The sequence below is a fragment of the Onychomys torridus genome, chromosome 13, assembly GCF_903995425.1.
Source record: "Onychomys torridus chromosome 13, mOncTor1.1, whole genome shotgun sequence".
NCBI lineage: Eukaryota > Metazoa > Chordata > Mammalia > Rodentia > Cricetidae > Onychomys > Onychomys torridus.
This window is the reverse complement of record NC_050455.1, coordinates 26,244,502-26,262,209: the sequence shown is the minus strand read 5'-3', so window position 1 is coordinate 26,262,209 and position 17,708 is coordinate 26,244,502. Positions and strand designations below refer to the sequence as shown.

The following is a 17,708-nucleotide window of genomic DNA, read 5'->3' as shown; positions in this document are numbered from 1 at the left end:
CTCACTATGTAGCTTTGGCTGGCCTGGAACTCGCTCTGTAGACCAGGCTGGCCTCAAATTCAGAGATTTGCCACCTCCTGAGTCATGAAATTAAATGCATACTTTACCACATCTGGTTCCTGGGTATTTTAAATGGTAATTCCACCAGAATGTAAACCCTCTACCTGTAGATCTTGACACCTTGCTACAGAAGATACCAATGACTTAACCAGGTATGATCATGAGTGCCTGAAGTCCCTAAGTACATGGGAGACCAAGGCAGGGGGAATCTTAAGATTTTTGTATCAAAGTTTATCTCCTAAACACTCAATGAATAAATGAACACAAGTAGGGCAGCAGGTACACTCAACTAAAGTACAAACTTTCCAGACTAAATTTCTCTTTCAGAGATTCCCGAGTTATCTGGAATTGTGTTCTAAATTCCCACCCCACCCTGTTTCTGCCTTCAAAACTCCCATCTTAACATCCTGCCCCAACAGAATGTAGCCACACCATTTACCTATCCCCAGAGTTTACAAAAGCTGGAACACATGATTACAATGGAAAAGGCTCCATGGTAAATGTTCATCATTGCTGAGCTGAATGTGTAACTTCCCAAGGCTAGAATCTCCTCTCACTGAAACCTTCAGTCTTAAAAAAATAAAAGGATCCACTCAACAAGGGCACTCTCTCTAGGACAGGTAGTGTAAGTAATCTTGCCAACAAATGCATCCATGAACTTACCTGCAACCGGCCTGCAAACTCTTGTTTGAGAGGTCTTGTTATACTGATCTTATAGCAATCCTGCTCTGCTTTCCAAATGCTGGGGTTACAGGTGTGCATCACCATGCTCAACACTGTATTTGAATTCCTGAGTCAGGCATTAAGCCAACATACGGATGCACATATTTATTCAACATTCCCAGTAGCCAAATTCTATATGAGAACTCATTAAGCAAAAGGCAGACCTATCAGTAAGTTAATCTTATATACAAACCCCAACGGTGGGGTCCAGAGCTTCAAGGGATCCAGTGTTTCAGATATTACATAAAGGTGAAGAACTACATAGGTCAGAGAAAGAGTCATATTGTGGCAGTCTTGTTATCTCAAATGGACCCCTTTATTGAGAGCAGAGCCAGCAAAAGGAGTTTAATTTGTTCACATGGCTTGTATGACTGTTCCCTAAGCCTTCAACCCCATCTCACCCTTGAACCCCTACACAAGGCACAGTATGTGATCCAGTTCTCAGTGTTGTTTTGTCTTTGGGGGGTGCATTTTTTTTTAATCTTTTTAAACAGATTTACTTACTACAGATGGTTGTGAGCCACCACATAGGTGCTGGGAATTGAACTCAGGACCTCTGGAAGAGCAGTCAGTGCTCTTAACCTCTGAGCCATCTCTCCAGCCCAGAGGGGGCTGCACTTTTTGACCAGTCTATGTAGTTCACAAGTTACACCACGGTGGGGAAGTCCCCTAGTCATTTCCAATGGGAGAGCCATTTACCCATTTCCAGGGAACAAAGATGTTTTCAGTTGTCAAAAATTGGATGGAAGGAGTGCTACTGACATCTACTAGGTGGAGCCAGGGATGCTGCTTAACATCCTATAGTGCACAGTCCTGGCCAGGCATAAAGGCACAAATCTTAATCCCAGCACTGAAGAGGCTGAGACAGGTGGATCTGAGTTCAAGGCCAGCCAAGTGAGGCTCTGTCTCAAAAATACAAAACAAAAACCTCAAGACTTACCTAGTTCATCAACAGTGCCAAGACAGTAACCCAGTGCCTGCCCAACTGCAGACAGGTTCAACCCTGAGCTCTTCTGCTAAGATCAGAGGATGCTAACATTGCAGGAGGCTAAACTGTTTTGTTCAGACTCTCGAGGGCACAGATCCGATGGCAGAGGATCAGCTCACACTGAGGAGACCTACACTGCAGGGGCGGGAGTTTCACATGAAACAGAGAGGCTCTACTTGGAAATCCTTAGAGCAGGAACTTGTGGACAGGGGATGATATGAAAATGTTCCCAACAAATGTGAGACAGGCCCAGTCAGTGTCATTTATTGTACATGTTGAACAGTGTCTGAGAACCAAAGTCTCCCAGAGTTTGTTTGGTTTTAGGGTTCTTTTGTCTTGTTGTTTTCATTCTTTTTTTTGCATCAAACAGGTTCTTCCAAGAACCTGTTCCCGAGGAAGACAAAAAGAGAAATCCTCAGTGAAGTGAAACAGAAGAAACAAGGTTAAAAACTCGCCAGACACAAGCCACACCAAACACTCATCCCATTTAATTTCCTGTTACATGCACCGAGGAAACCAAAACATTAGGCCCCAGGGCAGCGATGCTCTGAGATTCTAGCTCAGGCCCCTCTTTGTGACATCTCATGCACACATACCCACACACACGTTGACCCAGGCAGAAGTCACATGCATGCACAGGTGGCTAGAGAACCGCTGGGCAGGATGGGAGGAGGAGCTGGCCAAGGCTATGCCAGACAACCCTTCTGTTTCAGGCAGAACAAGAGTCAAGATGAAAACAAAGGCAGAGCACAGGACAAAGGAGGATGTTCAGACAAGAGGTTGGACAGATGAAGAGGGAGAGATGCAGGGGAGTTTGGGGAAAGCAGCCTCAAAGAGGGAGGTCTTTCTTTATTGGGAACACAGATGGGCAGAGGTTCCGTGACTCCAGTAATATACTGAGGCTGACAGAATCTGCCACAGCATCACCTCTACATCCTGTGCCCTCTCCCAACGTAGAGGGAAACCCACCCTCCAACCCTGCCCATTAACACTCTTAAGGACTTTCTCCAGTACCCAAAAAAGAAATGACACCCCACCCCACCTCAACACACACTCAAAGTTAGGTCCAGTATAGGCCAAAGTTAGGCCCAAGAGAACGCCTCAGTAACTCTTCTTGGCGGAGCCAAAGCCAGAGAAGCCCATCACAGCTGCCATCTCGTCATCCTCCTCAAACGTCAAGTCCTCCTCAGCCCTCCTTTTCTTCTCCTTCTGCTTCTCTTTCTTGTATGCTTTAGCCTTTTCCTCCTAAAGGGCAAAGGAGAGGAAATTACTCAGAATCAGTTCACTCCAGAGTTCATAGTGTCGAAAGAGATAGTGAGCTTCAAGATTCTTTTCCATCTTTAAGCCTGAATAAAAGCCACATAAGGATTCAAAGGTCAGTGATAAAGCATTTGTCCAGCATGCATGAGGTCCTGAGACTAACTGCCAAGTTGGCAGTGGGAAAACTGTAAGCAGACTGTAAGTGATAAGAAGAGAGATTCATTAAGTCTCTGAAGTTCTTAATTCTACACCCTAGTTCATCTCTAGTTCTAACCAGACAACATCCCAGGACATGCAGGATATGCTAAGATCTGTTCTCAGTTCTGTGTAAATATTATCTTAAGATATCCCATGCCAAAAATGAGGTTATTTAACTTTCCCAAAATTCATGCAAACAAATTGAAGAAAAGGGGATTCTGACCCTATAACCTGGATCCATAGGCCAGCTAGGGACTAGTTGTATTTAGTTAATCCCTTTAACAGTTTAAAAAGGAGTAAAAAGTATAGGGGAAGCTGTATGTGCATGCATTGGAGACAGGATGGCAATGGGAAGTTCTGAACTTTCTTCATTTTGTTACGAACCTAAAATTAGTCTAAAACAAACCTGTCTAAATGAAAGAATAATTGCCAAATGCTCTGGTCAAAAAGCCACAGAGAAATGGATTAGGTTTTGAGCCATTCTCATGAGTCTCAAGCAAGGATGTCCTAGTACACAGAAACCCAGGCCCAAGACTGGAGATCGGAGAGTGAGTCAAGGAAGAGGGCCATCCCCAATTCTCAAGGTACAACATCAAAGGTGGGAAGCAGGGTCAGGAGAGCCTCACCTCTTCTCTGAGTTCCTTCATCCTTTCCTCAAAATCATAATCTTTCTGCTTCTCTTCCATCTTCTTCTTGTTGACCTCAAAACGTTTCTTTACCTGATCCAGAGTGGAGCGTTCCACACGCATAGACATACCCAGGTTTCGCTGATCTGGGTGAAGTTAACAGTGAAGGCAACCAGTCATTATAACATTCTCAGACTCTCAAAAAGTCTGGTCCTGGCTTTCTTTTTTTTTAAACTTTTCATAATAAAATACACAGCAATATAAAGTATGACTAAAAAGCTCTGGGTCTCACTGCTCTCAGAAGTGGCAGCCACAGATAAAAAGCAGGTACCTTTCAACTGCATTTACTAAGCAGATTATCAACCAGGTCAGCTAACCTCCTCCTCTGGCCTCTGTGCTCTTGCACAGGAGTCACATATTCAGTAATACACACACACACACACACACACACACACACACACACACACACACACCAAGAAAACTACTCTCCTGCACTTCCCCTCAACCAGACCTTTAAAACTCAATCCTAGATCCAGTCATGAACTACCTCCAAGTCTTACGTTTCTTTCCATTAATGTGGTCCAAGAAGTTGATGGAGTCCTTCACCACACAGTCACAGACATTGCAGTAGTAGCTGACAAATGGGAAGAAACAGCACAAGGGTCAATGTGGTTTTTAAGGAACTTACTGTTTTCGTGAAGAAACTCTAATTCTTGGTAAACTTCTATGACGTCTGTTTTATTAATGGAGACATTAAGTGGCCTGGGACTCTCAATGTGGACCAAGCTGGCCTCAGATGTGCAGGGCTCATCCTGCCCCTTCTTAAGTGATACAATTACAGATGTGGTGTGTGTGCTACAGGCCTGGCTTTTTTATTTTTTCAGAGAAAAGCTCTAACCCTGTAGCCCAAGTAGGCTTTAAACTTGCAACAATCCTCCTGTTTCATCCTCTCAAGTGCAGGTATTACAGGCAGGAGCTACTTCACCTGGCTCCCAGCATCTTTTTGGAGAGATTTTCATAAAGCCTTATAAGATACTCTCCAGCCTCCAAGGCAGCCAGACTCTCCTTGTCTTCCCACCCTTCCTAGCGTCCTCCCAATCTGTGCCAAAATGTTCTGTGTGATGAACAGAACATGTCAAAAGAGATGGTATATCACTTCCAAGATTAGATTACCGTAGAGTGGCTTCTGCCTTTGTGAGGATGGCTTGGTTTGGGGAAACTCATCTCTTTACGCTTTATTGTGAACAACCTTACAAACAGGCCCACAGGATGAACTTCAGCTCCAAACCATAGGCATGTGAGAGCCTGGAAGAGGATTTTCTACCTTTATTTAAGCCCAGTGAATGCAAACCTAGTCAATTCTATGACTGCACCCTCATTGGAGATCCTGATCCAGAACCTCCAAGGTAACAAACTATCCCCCAAATCCATGCCCACAAAGCTATGAGCTATTATTATTATTTTATGATCCTAAATATTTAACTTACTATTTTATACAGCAAAGGTATCAAAACAGTGGGTTTACTAAATAATCTACAGAAATGTGGCTAACTGCTATCTGTGTGAGTCTCCTGATATAAATTCTAACTTGAAGAAATGTCGGAACTTTTCTGGGTCATAGTCTTGGTGTACAATAACTACAGTTAACAGCTTCACCTAATACACCCCAGTGCCTTCAGGTCTAACAGATTATATAGCCCCTTTGAAGATATCAAGCAAGTAATTAGGAAGCAGCCCACAGAACAACTCCTCCTAGAAATATGACTGAGTTGACTTCAAACTTTAGGGGGCAAAGGAAAACAAAGACTCGAGATATGGTCAATAAGGTTGCCATCCCTGGCCTAAGATTCTCCTCAACACATCCTAAAACCAATATAAATACTTTATTAGGCCAGCCTTGGTATTGGAGAAGGAAAAAGGCTACTCACCCTCCCATTTCAGACTGTGGGGTGGTCTTGGTAATGACAATTGTCTTCCCAAGCTTGGACTCCAAGTCCACCTTGTAGTCTCTGTGCCGAAGAAGCTCCCGCTTGACGGGCTGCACTGGTTTTCCTGAAACAGGATGAGAAGGAGGGTCCCTTCAGTATTACAGTTTCTTTCTTTCTTTCTTTCCTTTTCTTTTCTTTCTTTTTATATTTTTCAAGACAGGGTTTCTCTGTGTAGCCCTGGCTGTCCTGGAACTCACTCAGCAGACCAGGCTGGCCTCGAACTCAGAGATCCGCCTGTCTCTGCCTCCTGAGTGCTGGGATTAATAGTGAGTATTACAGTTTCTTAGCCAGAAAGGAAAAGAAATGCATGAACCCCAAATTCAGATGACTACTCTCCTTCATTTTTTCAGATTCCTTGAGGAAGGAACACAACAGATACTTTTATGCAGCAGTTAAAAGAGGCCAAAAAAACCTTACTCTAACTGGCCTGGAACTCACTATGTAGACCAAGCTGGCCTCAGACTTGCAATGGCAATTCCAACTCTCAAGAGTTTTTCTGAACTTTAACGCCAGCAAACTTAAACAGCGGTTCCTATGTGTTGTCTAGCTGAACTGAGGAGTTCTGACTTTTTGCTCGAAGCAAACCTTTCAAAAGAGGGGAACTCACACTCTGTAGCATAATGGTCAATGGTTTCATGCCGTGCGATGGCTAATACTGGTTGTTAATACTGGTTGTCAACTTGACTACATCTGAAATCAACTAAACCTAAGCAGCTAGACACACTTGTTTGCAGTTTTTGTTTCGTTTATTTTTGTTGCGGGGGAGGGGGGAGACTGGATCATTTAAGATGGGCAATCCCACCCTGAATACGGGCCGCACCTGGGGGTAGCTCACGTAAAAGGAAAGGAGAAACAAAGGAAAGGAGAAAGCTTTAGATTTTTGCCTGCTTGTCCTCACACGCTAACTGTCACGCTATCTATCCTGTTGCTGGGCATTCCCTCTCGACCCCCTCTACCATCCCCTTAGCCCTCCATGAAGGGAGCACCCACCATCCTTCTTTTCTCTCTCTTCTGTGAGTCTCTTCTCCGCGAGCTTCTCGTATTCATCTTTGTCCCACTTTCGGCGAAAGTCCAAGTTTTTTGTCTGTAGGGGGAAAAAGCGCTCAAGACCCGTCGTTGTGACTGTTCCCCTGAAGAAACTAAGGGAACCGCCTAACTGCCACCAAGGCGGCCCCAGGACCTTCCGAAAGAGAAGTCTCTCTGATACGCCCGGGGGTCTGGGGTACTCGGGACCCCAACCCGAGAGACTTCCGAGATTCCACTGTCCCTGCGCCAAGGCCTTACGGGGGAGTTCTCGAACCTGGACCCCGAGATCACGAAGAGGAGCCAGGAAGTCAGCCAAGTCTCACAGCCTGTCTCTATATAGCTCTGAAAAACCACCCCAGAGCCCTCAAACCTCCTTACACCAACACCTACCCCGCTGCCCGACGCCATCTTCACAGCGAAGTGAATGGAAAGCCGTAAAATGCCGTAAAACGCGCCCGGAAGCCATAAGGCAAGATCACACTCCAATAAGATTCGAGCTTTGCATTCTAACTGCGTTAAGGACTGGAGCGATTCTAAAGCTGTTCTGTTGGCCCCGCCCTCTGTTCCAAGGAGACGGCGCAGGCGCAAAGGGCGCCTGAAGCAACACGGAAGTAAGGGCACCCACCAACGTTTCTCTCGCTGGCTTTCAAAACAAGTCTTGGAAGAACAATAAATAGCTCAACTCTTCTATTTCACAAAGAATCGGAGGTTCGGAAACAGTGCCCCATGATCTAAACAATTTTACCTGCATCTCCAGGGTTTCTAAACTTTTTTGTTTTTTTTAAAAGACAGGTTCCCAGGTAGCCCAGACTGGACTCTAATTGGCCATGTAGTGGAGGCTAGTCTTGAACTTCTGATCTTCCTGCCTCCACTTCCTAAGTGCTGGGTTTACAGGTAAGTGCCACGATGCCCGTTCATGTCGCTGGAGCTCGAACCCAGGACTTCATTCATACTATTGAGTACTCTACCAATTGAGCTACACCCCCTGCCTAGTAAACTTTGTTTTAAAAGCTAAAACACTATCAGTGGCTCTGGATGTCCCATTCACCAGCATGTACTATGAGTGTGGCTCTAAATTATGCACAAAAGACTAGCACTTTTACATTTGGGTTCTTTCCCTTGAAATAATGATGCTACTCCTTGGTTAAACTCATGTCTGGAGACCACTTAAACTCATTCAATTTATACAGTACAATTTAATCTTGAAACTGACACCTGCCAACACCCCAGAATGAAGCACTCCACAGTGTCAAGTTTGTGGGAAAGGGTAGTGCTTGAGACAGAGTCTCACATACCCCACGCTATGATGCAGAGAGGATGAACTTAAACTGATGAACCTCTTTTCTCCACTTTCCAAGTGCTAGGATTGTAGGTGTGGTATGTTTTTAGACAAGATCTATTTGGCCCTGGCTAACTTGAAACTCTTTGTATAGTTTTCTCAGTGTATTACTGGAGTCACAGAACCTCTGCCCATCTGTGTTCCCAATAAAGAAAGACCTCCCTCTTTAAGGCTGCTCTCCCTCTTCAGCTATCCAAGCTCTTGTCTGAACATTGTCCCTTTTCCTGTGTTCTGCTTTTGTTTTAATCTTTACTCTTGTTTAGCTGACCTCAAAGAGAGTCTACTGCCTTGGCCCCACCACTCCACTGCTGGGATTAAACATATGCACCATCAGGCAGAGATTTGGTTGTTTTGAAAAAGGGTCTCATGTAAACCTAAGGCTGAATTTTTATGTATTTATTTATTCATTTATTGGTTTTGGGTTTGTTTGTTTGTTTTCCGAAACAGGGTTTCTGCATAGCCCTGGCTGTCCTGGAACTCGCTCTGTAAACCAGGCTGGACTCAAACTTACAGAGATCTGCCTGCCTCTGCCTCCGAGTGCTGGGATTAAAGACATGCACCACCACTTAATTACGTTTAGACAAGGTTTCACTATGTAGACATGGCTGGCCAACAACTCACAATTGGCCTGTCTCTACTTCCCTTGAGCTAGGATTAAAAATCCTGTGCCACCTTGCCTGGCTTCAAAGCTGTCTTGAACTTTTCCTGATTTCACCTCCCAAGTGCTAAGGGGCATTCTATCAAGAGAACTGTATCCCTGGCTGTATGTTGGTGTTTTGGTGGGTTGTTTTTTACATTTCATTTTGTATGTAAGTCTGCATGTGTACTTCACATGTCACAGAAAGTATATAGAGGCCAGAGGACAACTCAAGGGGATCTGTTCTCTTCTCCCGCCATGCGGGCCCCAGGGATCAAATTCAGGTCAGTCTTCACCTGCTGAGCCATCTTATCTGCCCTAATGTTGATTTTTTTTTTTTTTAGCAGCTCGAGAGGAGGAATTCTAGCCGTTCTCTTCACTGAACACAGATGCATCATCTTAGGAAGATTACCTGTAGCTTACAAGGGCTCTCCAGTACCTAAGGGCTACACAGATTAATCCTTTGGTAACAAATTACTCAAAGTACACTTACTTTAAAAAATTATTTTATTCTTAATCATGTGTATGGGTCTGTGTGTATGTGTACATTAAGTGCAGATGTCTATGGAGCTGAGAAGAGAGCCTCAGATCCCCTGGTACTGGAATTACAGGTAGTTGTAATCACTCTGAGTGGGAACTGAACTCAGGTCCTCTGCAAAAGCAATATGCTCCCTTAAGAAGCCCTCTCTCTGGCTCACTAGTACACTTTTGAAATGTAACATACTATATAGCCACTTCTAGAACAACCTCCAGAGCAGGATATGGAATAATCAAGAGAAGTTACTGTGGCAAAGAGAATGGTGTTCACAATCTCAAAAGATCAGATCACTAACTGATCATCCATTAAATTCAATGTCCAAAATTATTAAACAGCCCCACCCTTCTACTGTTAGCTGCAAGAATCAACAGATGCACTCCTGGGTCCTTGGGACATCATCTCTGTTCACTGTCCATTCTTGCTGTCAAATACTCCACAGACAAACCACAGGGTGATGTAGACAAATTCTCCGAACTCTGGTTCCCAAGCTACAGTTAAAGTGAAGTACATATTTAGCTTCTCATTTCAATGGGTCAGAGTCTCAGCCTGAGGCAACTCTTCCAGAGCCTTGCTCACAGGAACCGTCTTAACATCTCCTGAGAGAATTCAGAGGCACTTCAGCTCTGCCTTTGCAGTTAGATAGAGTGTGCACTCAAGCAGAGCAGCTGCTAATCCACGAGTCCTTAGGACCCATCTACTTCTGTATCCAGGACAGAGGGAGGCAGAAGGCACTTGCATGACATCCATGCTGGTCAGCTGTTGTAACATCCACCAGAATTCAGTCCTAGAAGAAAACCTTTCTTCTGAGGACAGCAGATGGGAACTAGGCAACAATCAAGACTCGGACAGTCGTTTCTGAATTTCAGCCACAAGATTTTCTCGATTAACGGTCACCTAAAACATAAGAGAATCCTTGTGTGACAAACTAGAAAATGATACTCATGTCTTAGCCAGTTTTTCCAAATTCACTTCCTTCTGCATCCATTCTCACTATTTACACCCATATGATGGAAGGAGAGAAATGACTTCTGCAAGATGACATACACACACATGCATGGGATATATGCGCGTGCACACACACACACACAAATAAATGTAATTTAAAAGAGTTTTAACTTTATTTCCTCAGAGAACACATCTTTGAAAAGAATCCAGTATCAGCTGCAGGGTGGTGGCACATGCCTTTAATCCTAGCACTTGGGAGGCAGACCTCTGAGTCTGAAGCCAGCCCAATCTACAGAGCAAGTTCCAGGATAGCCAAAGCTACACAGAGAAACCCTGTCTTTAAAAAAAGGAATCTGGGATCTAGGCATGACAATATATGCCTGTTGCCACAGCACTTGAGAGATTGAAGCAGAAAGATCAAGAGTTCAAGGACAGCCTGAGCTATATATCGAGACGCTGTCTTGAAAAGGGTGGTGGTGGTGGGTGGCATTTAGAACTCTATTTCTGCAAGGTCTCACTCACTTCTTCTCTGCTGGCCACTGTACGGAGCTTGACGACACCTTCATTCTGTTCTTGCTCACCAATGATGACCATCAGAGGAATGTCTGCCTTCTCACAATAATGCAGCTGGGCTAACAGTTTGGGATTGTTTTTATATAGCATCTCTGCCTGAAAAGGATAAAAAGAGAGTAGGGGACTTAAAGCAGTTGTAGCAATAAGTGCCCAAGAACATACATTTCCAAGGGAGCCAGAAATAAGTAGATAGCTAGTAACCCTCTAGTGGTAAGGCAAAAATGTCCTGAGTACCACTGTGAGCAGACGGTAGAAATGAGCCATGATCATCGTGTCCACATACTCCCAGATACCTTGATCCCAGCATCCCAAAGCTCTGCAATTAGCTTCAAACGCTCTCGGAGAAAGTTCTTCTGGGGTGTGGCCACAAACACTTGAGTCTCTGTGGTTCGAACCTTCTTACCAGACGCCTGATACAACAGAGAGAAGAAACTAAAACTACAGCCTAGGGCAGCACTCACAACTGTAATCTCAGCACTCAGGTGCCTAGGGCAGGAAAACCCTAAGTTCAAGGTCCACCTGAGCTCAGAAAGAAATCCTATTTCAGACAGCTCTTTTAAGAAAGAAAGGGGGGTGGAGCCGGGCGGTGGTGGCGGTGCACACCTGTAATCCCAGCACTCGGGAGGCAGAAGCAGGAGGATCTCTGTGAGTTCGAGGACAGCGTGGTCTACAGAGCGAGATGCAGGACAGGCACCAAAGCTACACAGAGAAACCCTGTCTCAAAAAACAAACAAACAAACAAACAAAAAAAAAGAAAAGAAAAGAAAAAAAGGAAGGAGGGAGAGTACAGAGAGAGGGAAGAGCTAGAGAGAAGGCTCAGCAGTTAAGGGTACTTGTTCTTTCAGAGGATCAAGTTCAGTTCTCTGCACTGACATGGTGGCTCACAACCACCCTTAGCTCTGACCCTCTGACCCTCCACTGGCACCAGGCATGCCCATACATTCAAGCTAAACTCTCATACACATAAAAAGATAGAATAAGTCTTTTTAAAAAAAAAAAAAGAAAGAAAGAAAGAAAGAAAGAAAGAAAAGAAAGATATTTCCTTTGCATATCAATTCCAAAAAGCAAAAGGATCATTTGAAAAAAAAAAGGTCCAAATGCACCTCCAGAAACTAGTTATTAGCTTTAAAGTCACTTTACATCGACCCAGGACCTGCCTTCATCTTCCGCTCCACAAGGTAGAAGATTCTCTCTACGCCAATGCTCAACCCCACACAGGGCACGTTATGGCCCTTGGGATCAAACTGGGCTACCAGGCTGTCGTAGCGTCCACCAGCAGCCACGCTGCCCACATTCAGAGCCTCCTCTCCAGCCTGACCTGGAGGCTGCAGGAGCACGGCTTCGTAGATCACTCCTGTGTAATAGTCCAGGCCCCGGGCCAGACTCAAGTCGAAGGAGATCTGTAAGGGAGAAGCTAGTCAGTCCCCGATCGGACTCTGAGAACCCGAGAGTTCAACAGAAGGTCCAATCCCAGCTCTGCCGACCTTTTCAGCAATTCCAAATAAACTCAGGTAGTCATAGAGCAGCTTCAGGTCTCCTAAGCCCTGCAGGGCCCTCGGGCTTTGGGACAGTCTGGGATCCTTGGACATTTCCTCTACCAGAGAAATCCCCCCTGGAAAGAAAAGTCAGGTCAAGTCTGTGCTGTTTACCCAGGTGTGTTTCATACAAATTTAGATGGGTTTTTGTTGTTTTGTTTTGTTTGGGGTTTTCGTTCGGTTGGTTTTAGTTTTGGTTTTAGACAAGGTCTCTCTACATAGCCCTGGCTATCCTGGAACTCACTATGTAGACAAGACTGGCCTGGAACTCACAGAGATCTGCCTGCCCCTGCCTCCCAAGTGCTGGGATTAAAAACATGTGCCACCACAGCCAGCTTGAACCTATCTGCTCTAGCCTGTCTTCCTCATTTTCTTTAAAAAGACCACAACCTTGGGCTTAGGGTCAGATCTTCCTCTCTGCTTCTGCCTTTGCCAAGAAGACATAAAGCAGGAACAATACATAAAAGGGAAATTTCTTTATCTAGGTCAGACTCTGGAGCTGATCCAGAGGTAGAAGCGGGACACATGTTGCCCTCAGCCTGTTCTGGCACCGCTCTGAAAACACTGGTTCTTACCATGACACTGGACATACTCCCCAATTCGATCGGCCACCTCAGGAGTTAGGCCTTTCTGTGCCACCATCTCATATCTCACATCTTCCCAAGACATCTGCATTAAGACCCAAACATTAGTTCAAACCCGAGTCCCTCTTTACCTAACTGAAGCAGGATCTCTCATTTTCATTTGGTAGAGGTATCTTAAGGAACGAACAGGCAATTCAGCAAAACCACAGGCAACTTAAGAAACCCAGCCACAATCCCCACTGTATGGCATAACTCAGACTTCGTTTAAAAATGTCTCCTTAACCTTTTTTCCCCCATAAAGCCACTTGCAGCCATGGTCTCCTTATTCTTCCCTAACGACATGGATTAGAGGGCAGGGCAGAAACCAGACAGGGTCTGTTTAAAGTATGTTTTCTTTGTTACCTTGTCTAGTTTGTCCATTGATGTACAGATGGTACGGAACTTGCTCTCAGGAACACCGCAGACATCAAACATCCCATCTACAACCCGCCGGTCATTTACCTGTGAACTCAATGTAATGAACCCAAGTGTCCTGTCAACCAGTGCCCTTTCCCTCAAAACTATGGCTATCTCTAATTCTCTTTACTCAAAAGCAGGACAAAGACAATTCCACAGGCCCAATCCAAACTTCTCCCTCATATGTACACCAGGCTGGCCTCACCTTAATGAGAAAGTCCCCCAGTTGCAAGGCACTTAGGATTTCACACATGATCTTCAAACATTCTGCATCAGGGATCATTGGGTCAAATTCACCAGCAATGTCAAAATCCTACAGTAAAAAAAAAGAAAGCAGCCAGGCGGTGGTGGCACATGCCTGTAATCCCAGCACTCGGGAGGCAGAGGCAGGCGGATCTCTGTGAGTTCCAGGCCAGCCTGGGCTACAGAGTGAGTTCCAGGACAGGCTCCAGAGCTACACAAAGAAACCCTGTCTTGAAAAACCAAAAATCAAAAACAAAAAAACAAAAACAAACAAACAAACAAATTAATTAATAAAAAAAAAAACACATCAGAAGCGAACTTCTGCCCTCCAGGGTTCCCCTATTGTGCAGTAAGCCTGTATTTAAGACCTCCTCCCTCCTTCAATAAATGGCATTTGGTATTCAAAAAAAGGGGGGGGGGGAGCAAAGAAAGAAATTGAAGACAGCAATGTTCTAAAAAAGGAAGTGGTGATGGTGTCATGGGCCTATGAGGATGCTGGACTAAAGTCTATCAAATTGTGCAAACAAGAAAATTGTATACTATGTGAATTATCTGTCAATAAAGATCATAATATATATAAAGTAAAATTTAAAAAAAAAAAAAAAAAAGAAAGAAAGAAAAAAGAAAAGAAAGCAGGACATAATGGCCCACGCCTTTAATGCCAGCACTCAGGAGCAGAGGCAGATGGATCTCTCCGTGAGTTCAAGGCTAGCCTGGTCAGTTTCGGAACAGCCAGGGATACACAGATGTCTCAAATACCTGTCTCAACAAAACCAAAACCCAAAAACAAACCAAACAAACAAAAAGGAAGAAAAACAAACCTCCCACTGATCGGCTAATCCCCAACGTAACTAAATGTATCGCTAAACTATCACTTAACTGGCTGGTCACTTACACACTGGCAGAACTCCCGGTAGCGGCCCTGGACTATGGCTGGGCTCTCTCGCCGCCACACCTTTCCAACTTGATATCGTTTCATATTCTTCAGTTTATTCATGGCCAAATAGCGAGCAAAAGGAACCTTATGTAAACAGGTTGAGGAAGAAAGATACTATGTTCAGTGTTTAGACCCACCATTCAGATGGGAGGGAGAACTGGGTTCCTAGAAATCATCCTTATCTTACAGGATGAAAACAAGGACCTTTCCAGGCTTTTCCCACTGTCTCAGAAAGATACAGTAAGGTCATATCGAAGAGACAACAACTCTCCACCTTGATCCTTCAAATCGTACATGAGGCCGAAGTTGTCCTCATACTTCTCGGTGAGCATTTCCTGCAAGAGTCAGACAGAACAAGCCACAGTTCAATGACTGACTACAGAACACAGATGGGAAGCCCTGCGGGAAACTGAAGGCAGGTAAACAATGGGTTCTCAGCACCCTTGTCCTTACTGTTAGCTCAAATGCTGGCGTATCCAACCCCTTTGCCCCATGACGCTTAAAGCAGCTGATAATCTTATCAAGAATCTTTTCCCTCACAACCATCTGTTGAGGACTTAAATCCCTGGTGCCCTGGAAAACAAAAGTAGTCAAATAAAAATCAAGACCATTTAAGACTAAAAGTTAAATCATGTCCATAACCTAAGGTTTGGAACTAACTTGATCCCCAGCTAGAATTTTAAGAATAAAACACCCCACACCCCCGAAGAGATTTAGGTCAAAAGGATGAGGTAAGGAGAGCTGGCTTGACCTTCACAGCACTCTGCCACACAGGGAGGGCAGAGGGTGTTACCTTTGGAACCTTGATGATAAAATTTGGTTTCTCTTGATGTGGTTTCAGTTGGGATGTTAACACTGCCTGTGCAACCTAGAAGAAAAAGGAATACGAGATGTGCCCTCTCCGGACACTGGCCAGACCTGTGACATCTTTGATCCTATGGACCATCAACCTGAGAAGACCCTTGATCCCATACAGATGGTTTCCTGAACACCATTTTGTCGACGACCCTGATTTCCTTTCACCCTCAATAATCCATGTTGAATTTCCAATTATACCTGTAATACATAGTAAGTTCAGTCTTTATTATACAAACTTCTTCACTGTTTGGAGTTTTTAAGTGTCTGAAAAAGCTGAAGCGCCTGAGAATAATAAAGATACAGAACCCACACCTGCCACCACTAAACTTCTACAGTTCTCTACTGGACACGATGACATAGACATGTCATCCCAGCACGCGGGAGACTGAGGCAGGAGGATCTCTGTGAGCTTGAGGCCAGCCTGGTCTACAGCGCGAAATCCAGGAGAGCTGGAGCGACATAGTGAGATCCCGTCTCAAATAAACAAAATGAACTCCAACTCTCAAATCTTACTCAAACAGCAAAAAAGGTGGTTCACGCCTTTCAATCTAGCAGGCAGAGGCAGAGGCAGGCGGATCTCTATGAGTTTAAGGCCAACCTGGTCTACACAGTGGGTTCCAGGCCAGCCAAGGATGCATAGTGAGACCCTGTCTCAAAAACAAACAAACAAAGTCAGGAGGCAGGATAAATGGAACATAAAGACAGAACCAACCCAAGAAAAAGGAACAAACCTGGGCCAAGGAGATGATGGCTCGGTGGGTACCCACCTGACCACCTGAGCTGGATCCCTGGGACCCACTCACATAGTTGAAGGAGAAAAACCAATTCCCACAAGTTGTCCTCTGACATAGTCATACTCGTACACAATAAAACCTATGGAATGGTAGGAATACATTTCCTGGTTGGAAAAAAACAGACTAGTAAAATGCTGTGACTGATGAATAAAAGATCTGAACTCCGTTGAGCACGACAGTTCAAAGAGTCCGCTTTCGGAGAGAGGTAACAACCACTGACTTAGTGTTAGTGAAATGGTTCATGGGTAACGTTGCTTGCCACATATCGTGACCACCTAAATTCAATCCCCACACTCCACGGGTGAAGAAAAGAACAGAAATGTGCCATGGCACACCAACATCCACACACATTAATTAATAGATAAATGTACTTTTTAAAAAATCAGGTTTGAAGACCTGAAGGTTGTATGCCCTTCCAGATATAGAAATGGTGGTAATTTTATACTTTGGAAAGTCCCCAGAGAGAAGTCTGAGTCCAAGTCCACACTCCTTTATTCTAATTCCAAAATCCAACTATCTCTGAAAATGTTTCTCTGAGATTCATTTTAGGGTAAATTCATTTGATGTGCATAAACTCAGTCCATTTATAGTTGCGGGGGGCATTCTATTATAGATCTGGCTCAAATTCTAACATGTTCAAGAATTTCATATGATCGAGAGTAAATCTCGTTATACTACTTAGCGGCTACGTAAGTACGTTAAAAGCCATTTAACCCTGTGATCTCCACTTACTCAGTAACCTCTGAGATTGCTCCAATAATAAAATGACAAAAGCATCCAGAACGCTTAGTTCAGTGCAGGTACAAAGTGGCTAATCAACAAAAACTAATTTCAGGGCTGGAGAGATGGCTCTTTTAGCGGACCTGGGTTCCATCACCAGCACCCACAAGGTGGCTCACCACCGGCTGTAACTCCAGTCTCAGGGGATCCTCTGCGGGCACCAGGAGCATACGCAGTGCACACATACACGCAGGCAAAATCCCCATACACATAAAAAGAAATAAACCTTCAAAAATTAAAAAAAATTGTAATAATACAATATAGGCTGCGAGTCTATGCTTTCAAGCCGGGAGGCCCCGCTGGGAATCAGCGGAGCCGGCTCAGGGTGGCTTACCTGGCTGTGACAGCCAAGCGCCCGGATGCACACAGCACGAGGAGGTCGCAGGAGCTGGCCGAGCAGCGCAGCGCAAACCCCGCGGCGCAGGGGTCCCAGGTGGGACATCGTGCAGCAGGACGCCGGTTTCCTGGAATAGGAGCCAAGGGCCTGGGAACGAGGCCCGTCCAACCTCAGAAAGGCGACAGAGAGTCGAAGACCTTAGCACCAGCCCCTGGAAACACCTGAGGTCGGAGTTAGTCCGGGGGTGGAGCTGAACTCCGATTGTCTCACGCTCCCTGACCCG

At 44.8% G+C, this 17,708-nt stretch overlaps 2 protein-coding genes across 3 annotated transcripts; both read right to left on the bottom strand.

Moving 5' to 3' along the window:
* Window positions 1-2,010: 2,010 nt before the first annotated feature.
* Window positions 2,011-7,341, bottom strand: Zmat2 (zinc finger matrin-type 2). The gene is made up of 6 exons (XM_036205308.1): window positions 7,260-7,341; window positions 6,834-6,927; window positions 5,784-5,907; window positions 4,416-4,489; window positions 3,856-4,001; window positions 2,011-3,016 (listed from the first exon to the last, which is right to left on the bottom strand). Exons 1-6 carry the CDS (start codon window positions 7,275-7,277, stop codon window positions 2,873-2,875), a joined length of 600 nt encoding a protein of 199 aa, XP_036061201.1. The 5' UTR covers window positions 7,278-7,341; the 3' UTR covers window positions 2,011-2,872.
* Window positions 7,342-9,362: 2,021 nt separating this feature from the next.
* Window positions 9,363-17,700, bottom strand: Hars2 (histidyl-tRNA synthetase 2, mitochondrial). 2 transcript variants are annotated; one of them, XM_036204465.1, is made up of 13 exons: window positions 17,423-17,700; window positions 15,450-15,524; window positions 15,110-15,229; window positions 14,896-14,991; window positions 14,615-14,740; window positions 13,682-13,789; window positions 13,423-13,521; window positions 13,012-13,105; window positions 12,386-12,513; window positions 12,059-12,301; window positions 11,195-11,311; window positions 10,851-10,997; window positions 9,363-10,277 (listed from the first exon to the last, which is right to left on the bottom strand). In XM_036204465.1, the coding sequence occupies exons 1-13, from the start codon at window positions 17,528-17,530 to the stop codon at window positions 10,218-10,220; spliced, it is 1,521 nt and encodes a 506-aa protein (XP_036060358.1). In that variant the 5' UTR covers window positions 17,531-17,700; the 3' UTR covers window positions 9,363-10,217. The 2 variants fall into 2 exon arrangements, with proteins under 2 accessions (XP_036060358.1, XP_036060359.1); XM_036204466.1 differs by lacking the exons at window positions 15,110-15,229; window positions 15,450-15,524; window positions 17,423-17,700 and having other exon boundaries at window positions 14,615-14,770; window positions 14,844-14,900.
* Between the last annotated feature and the right edge of the window lie 8 nt (window positions 17,701-17,708).

Excerpts from the sequence above, each read along its gene's own strand:
- Zmat2 (XM_036205308.1), bottom strand. Across the intron at positions 4,490-5,783 it reads CCACAGTCTGAAATGGGAGG|CTACTACTGCAATGTCTGTG; the intron begins GTGAGTAGCCTT and ends CCCATTTGTCAG. Across the intron at positions 4,002-4,415 it reads CCACATTAATGGAAAGAAAC|ATCAGCGAAACCTGGGTATG; the intron begins GTAAGACTTGGA and ends AACTTCACCCAG.
- Hars2 (XM_036204465.1), bottom strand. The coding sequence starts at position 17,530 with ATGTCCCACCTGGGACCCCTGCGCCGCGGGGTTTGCGCTGCGCTGCTC. Across the intron at positions 15,525-17,422 it reads CGCTTGGCTGTCACAGCCAG|GTTGCACAGGCAGTGTTAAC; the intron begins GTAAGCCACCCT and ends TTTTTCTTCTAG. Across the intron at positions 14,741-14,895 it reads CTCTTCGATATGACCTTACT|GTTCCTTTTGCTCGCTATTT; the intron begins GTATCTTTCTGA and ends TGTTTACATAAG.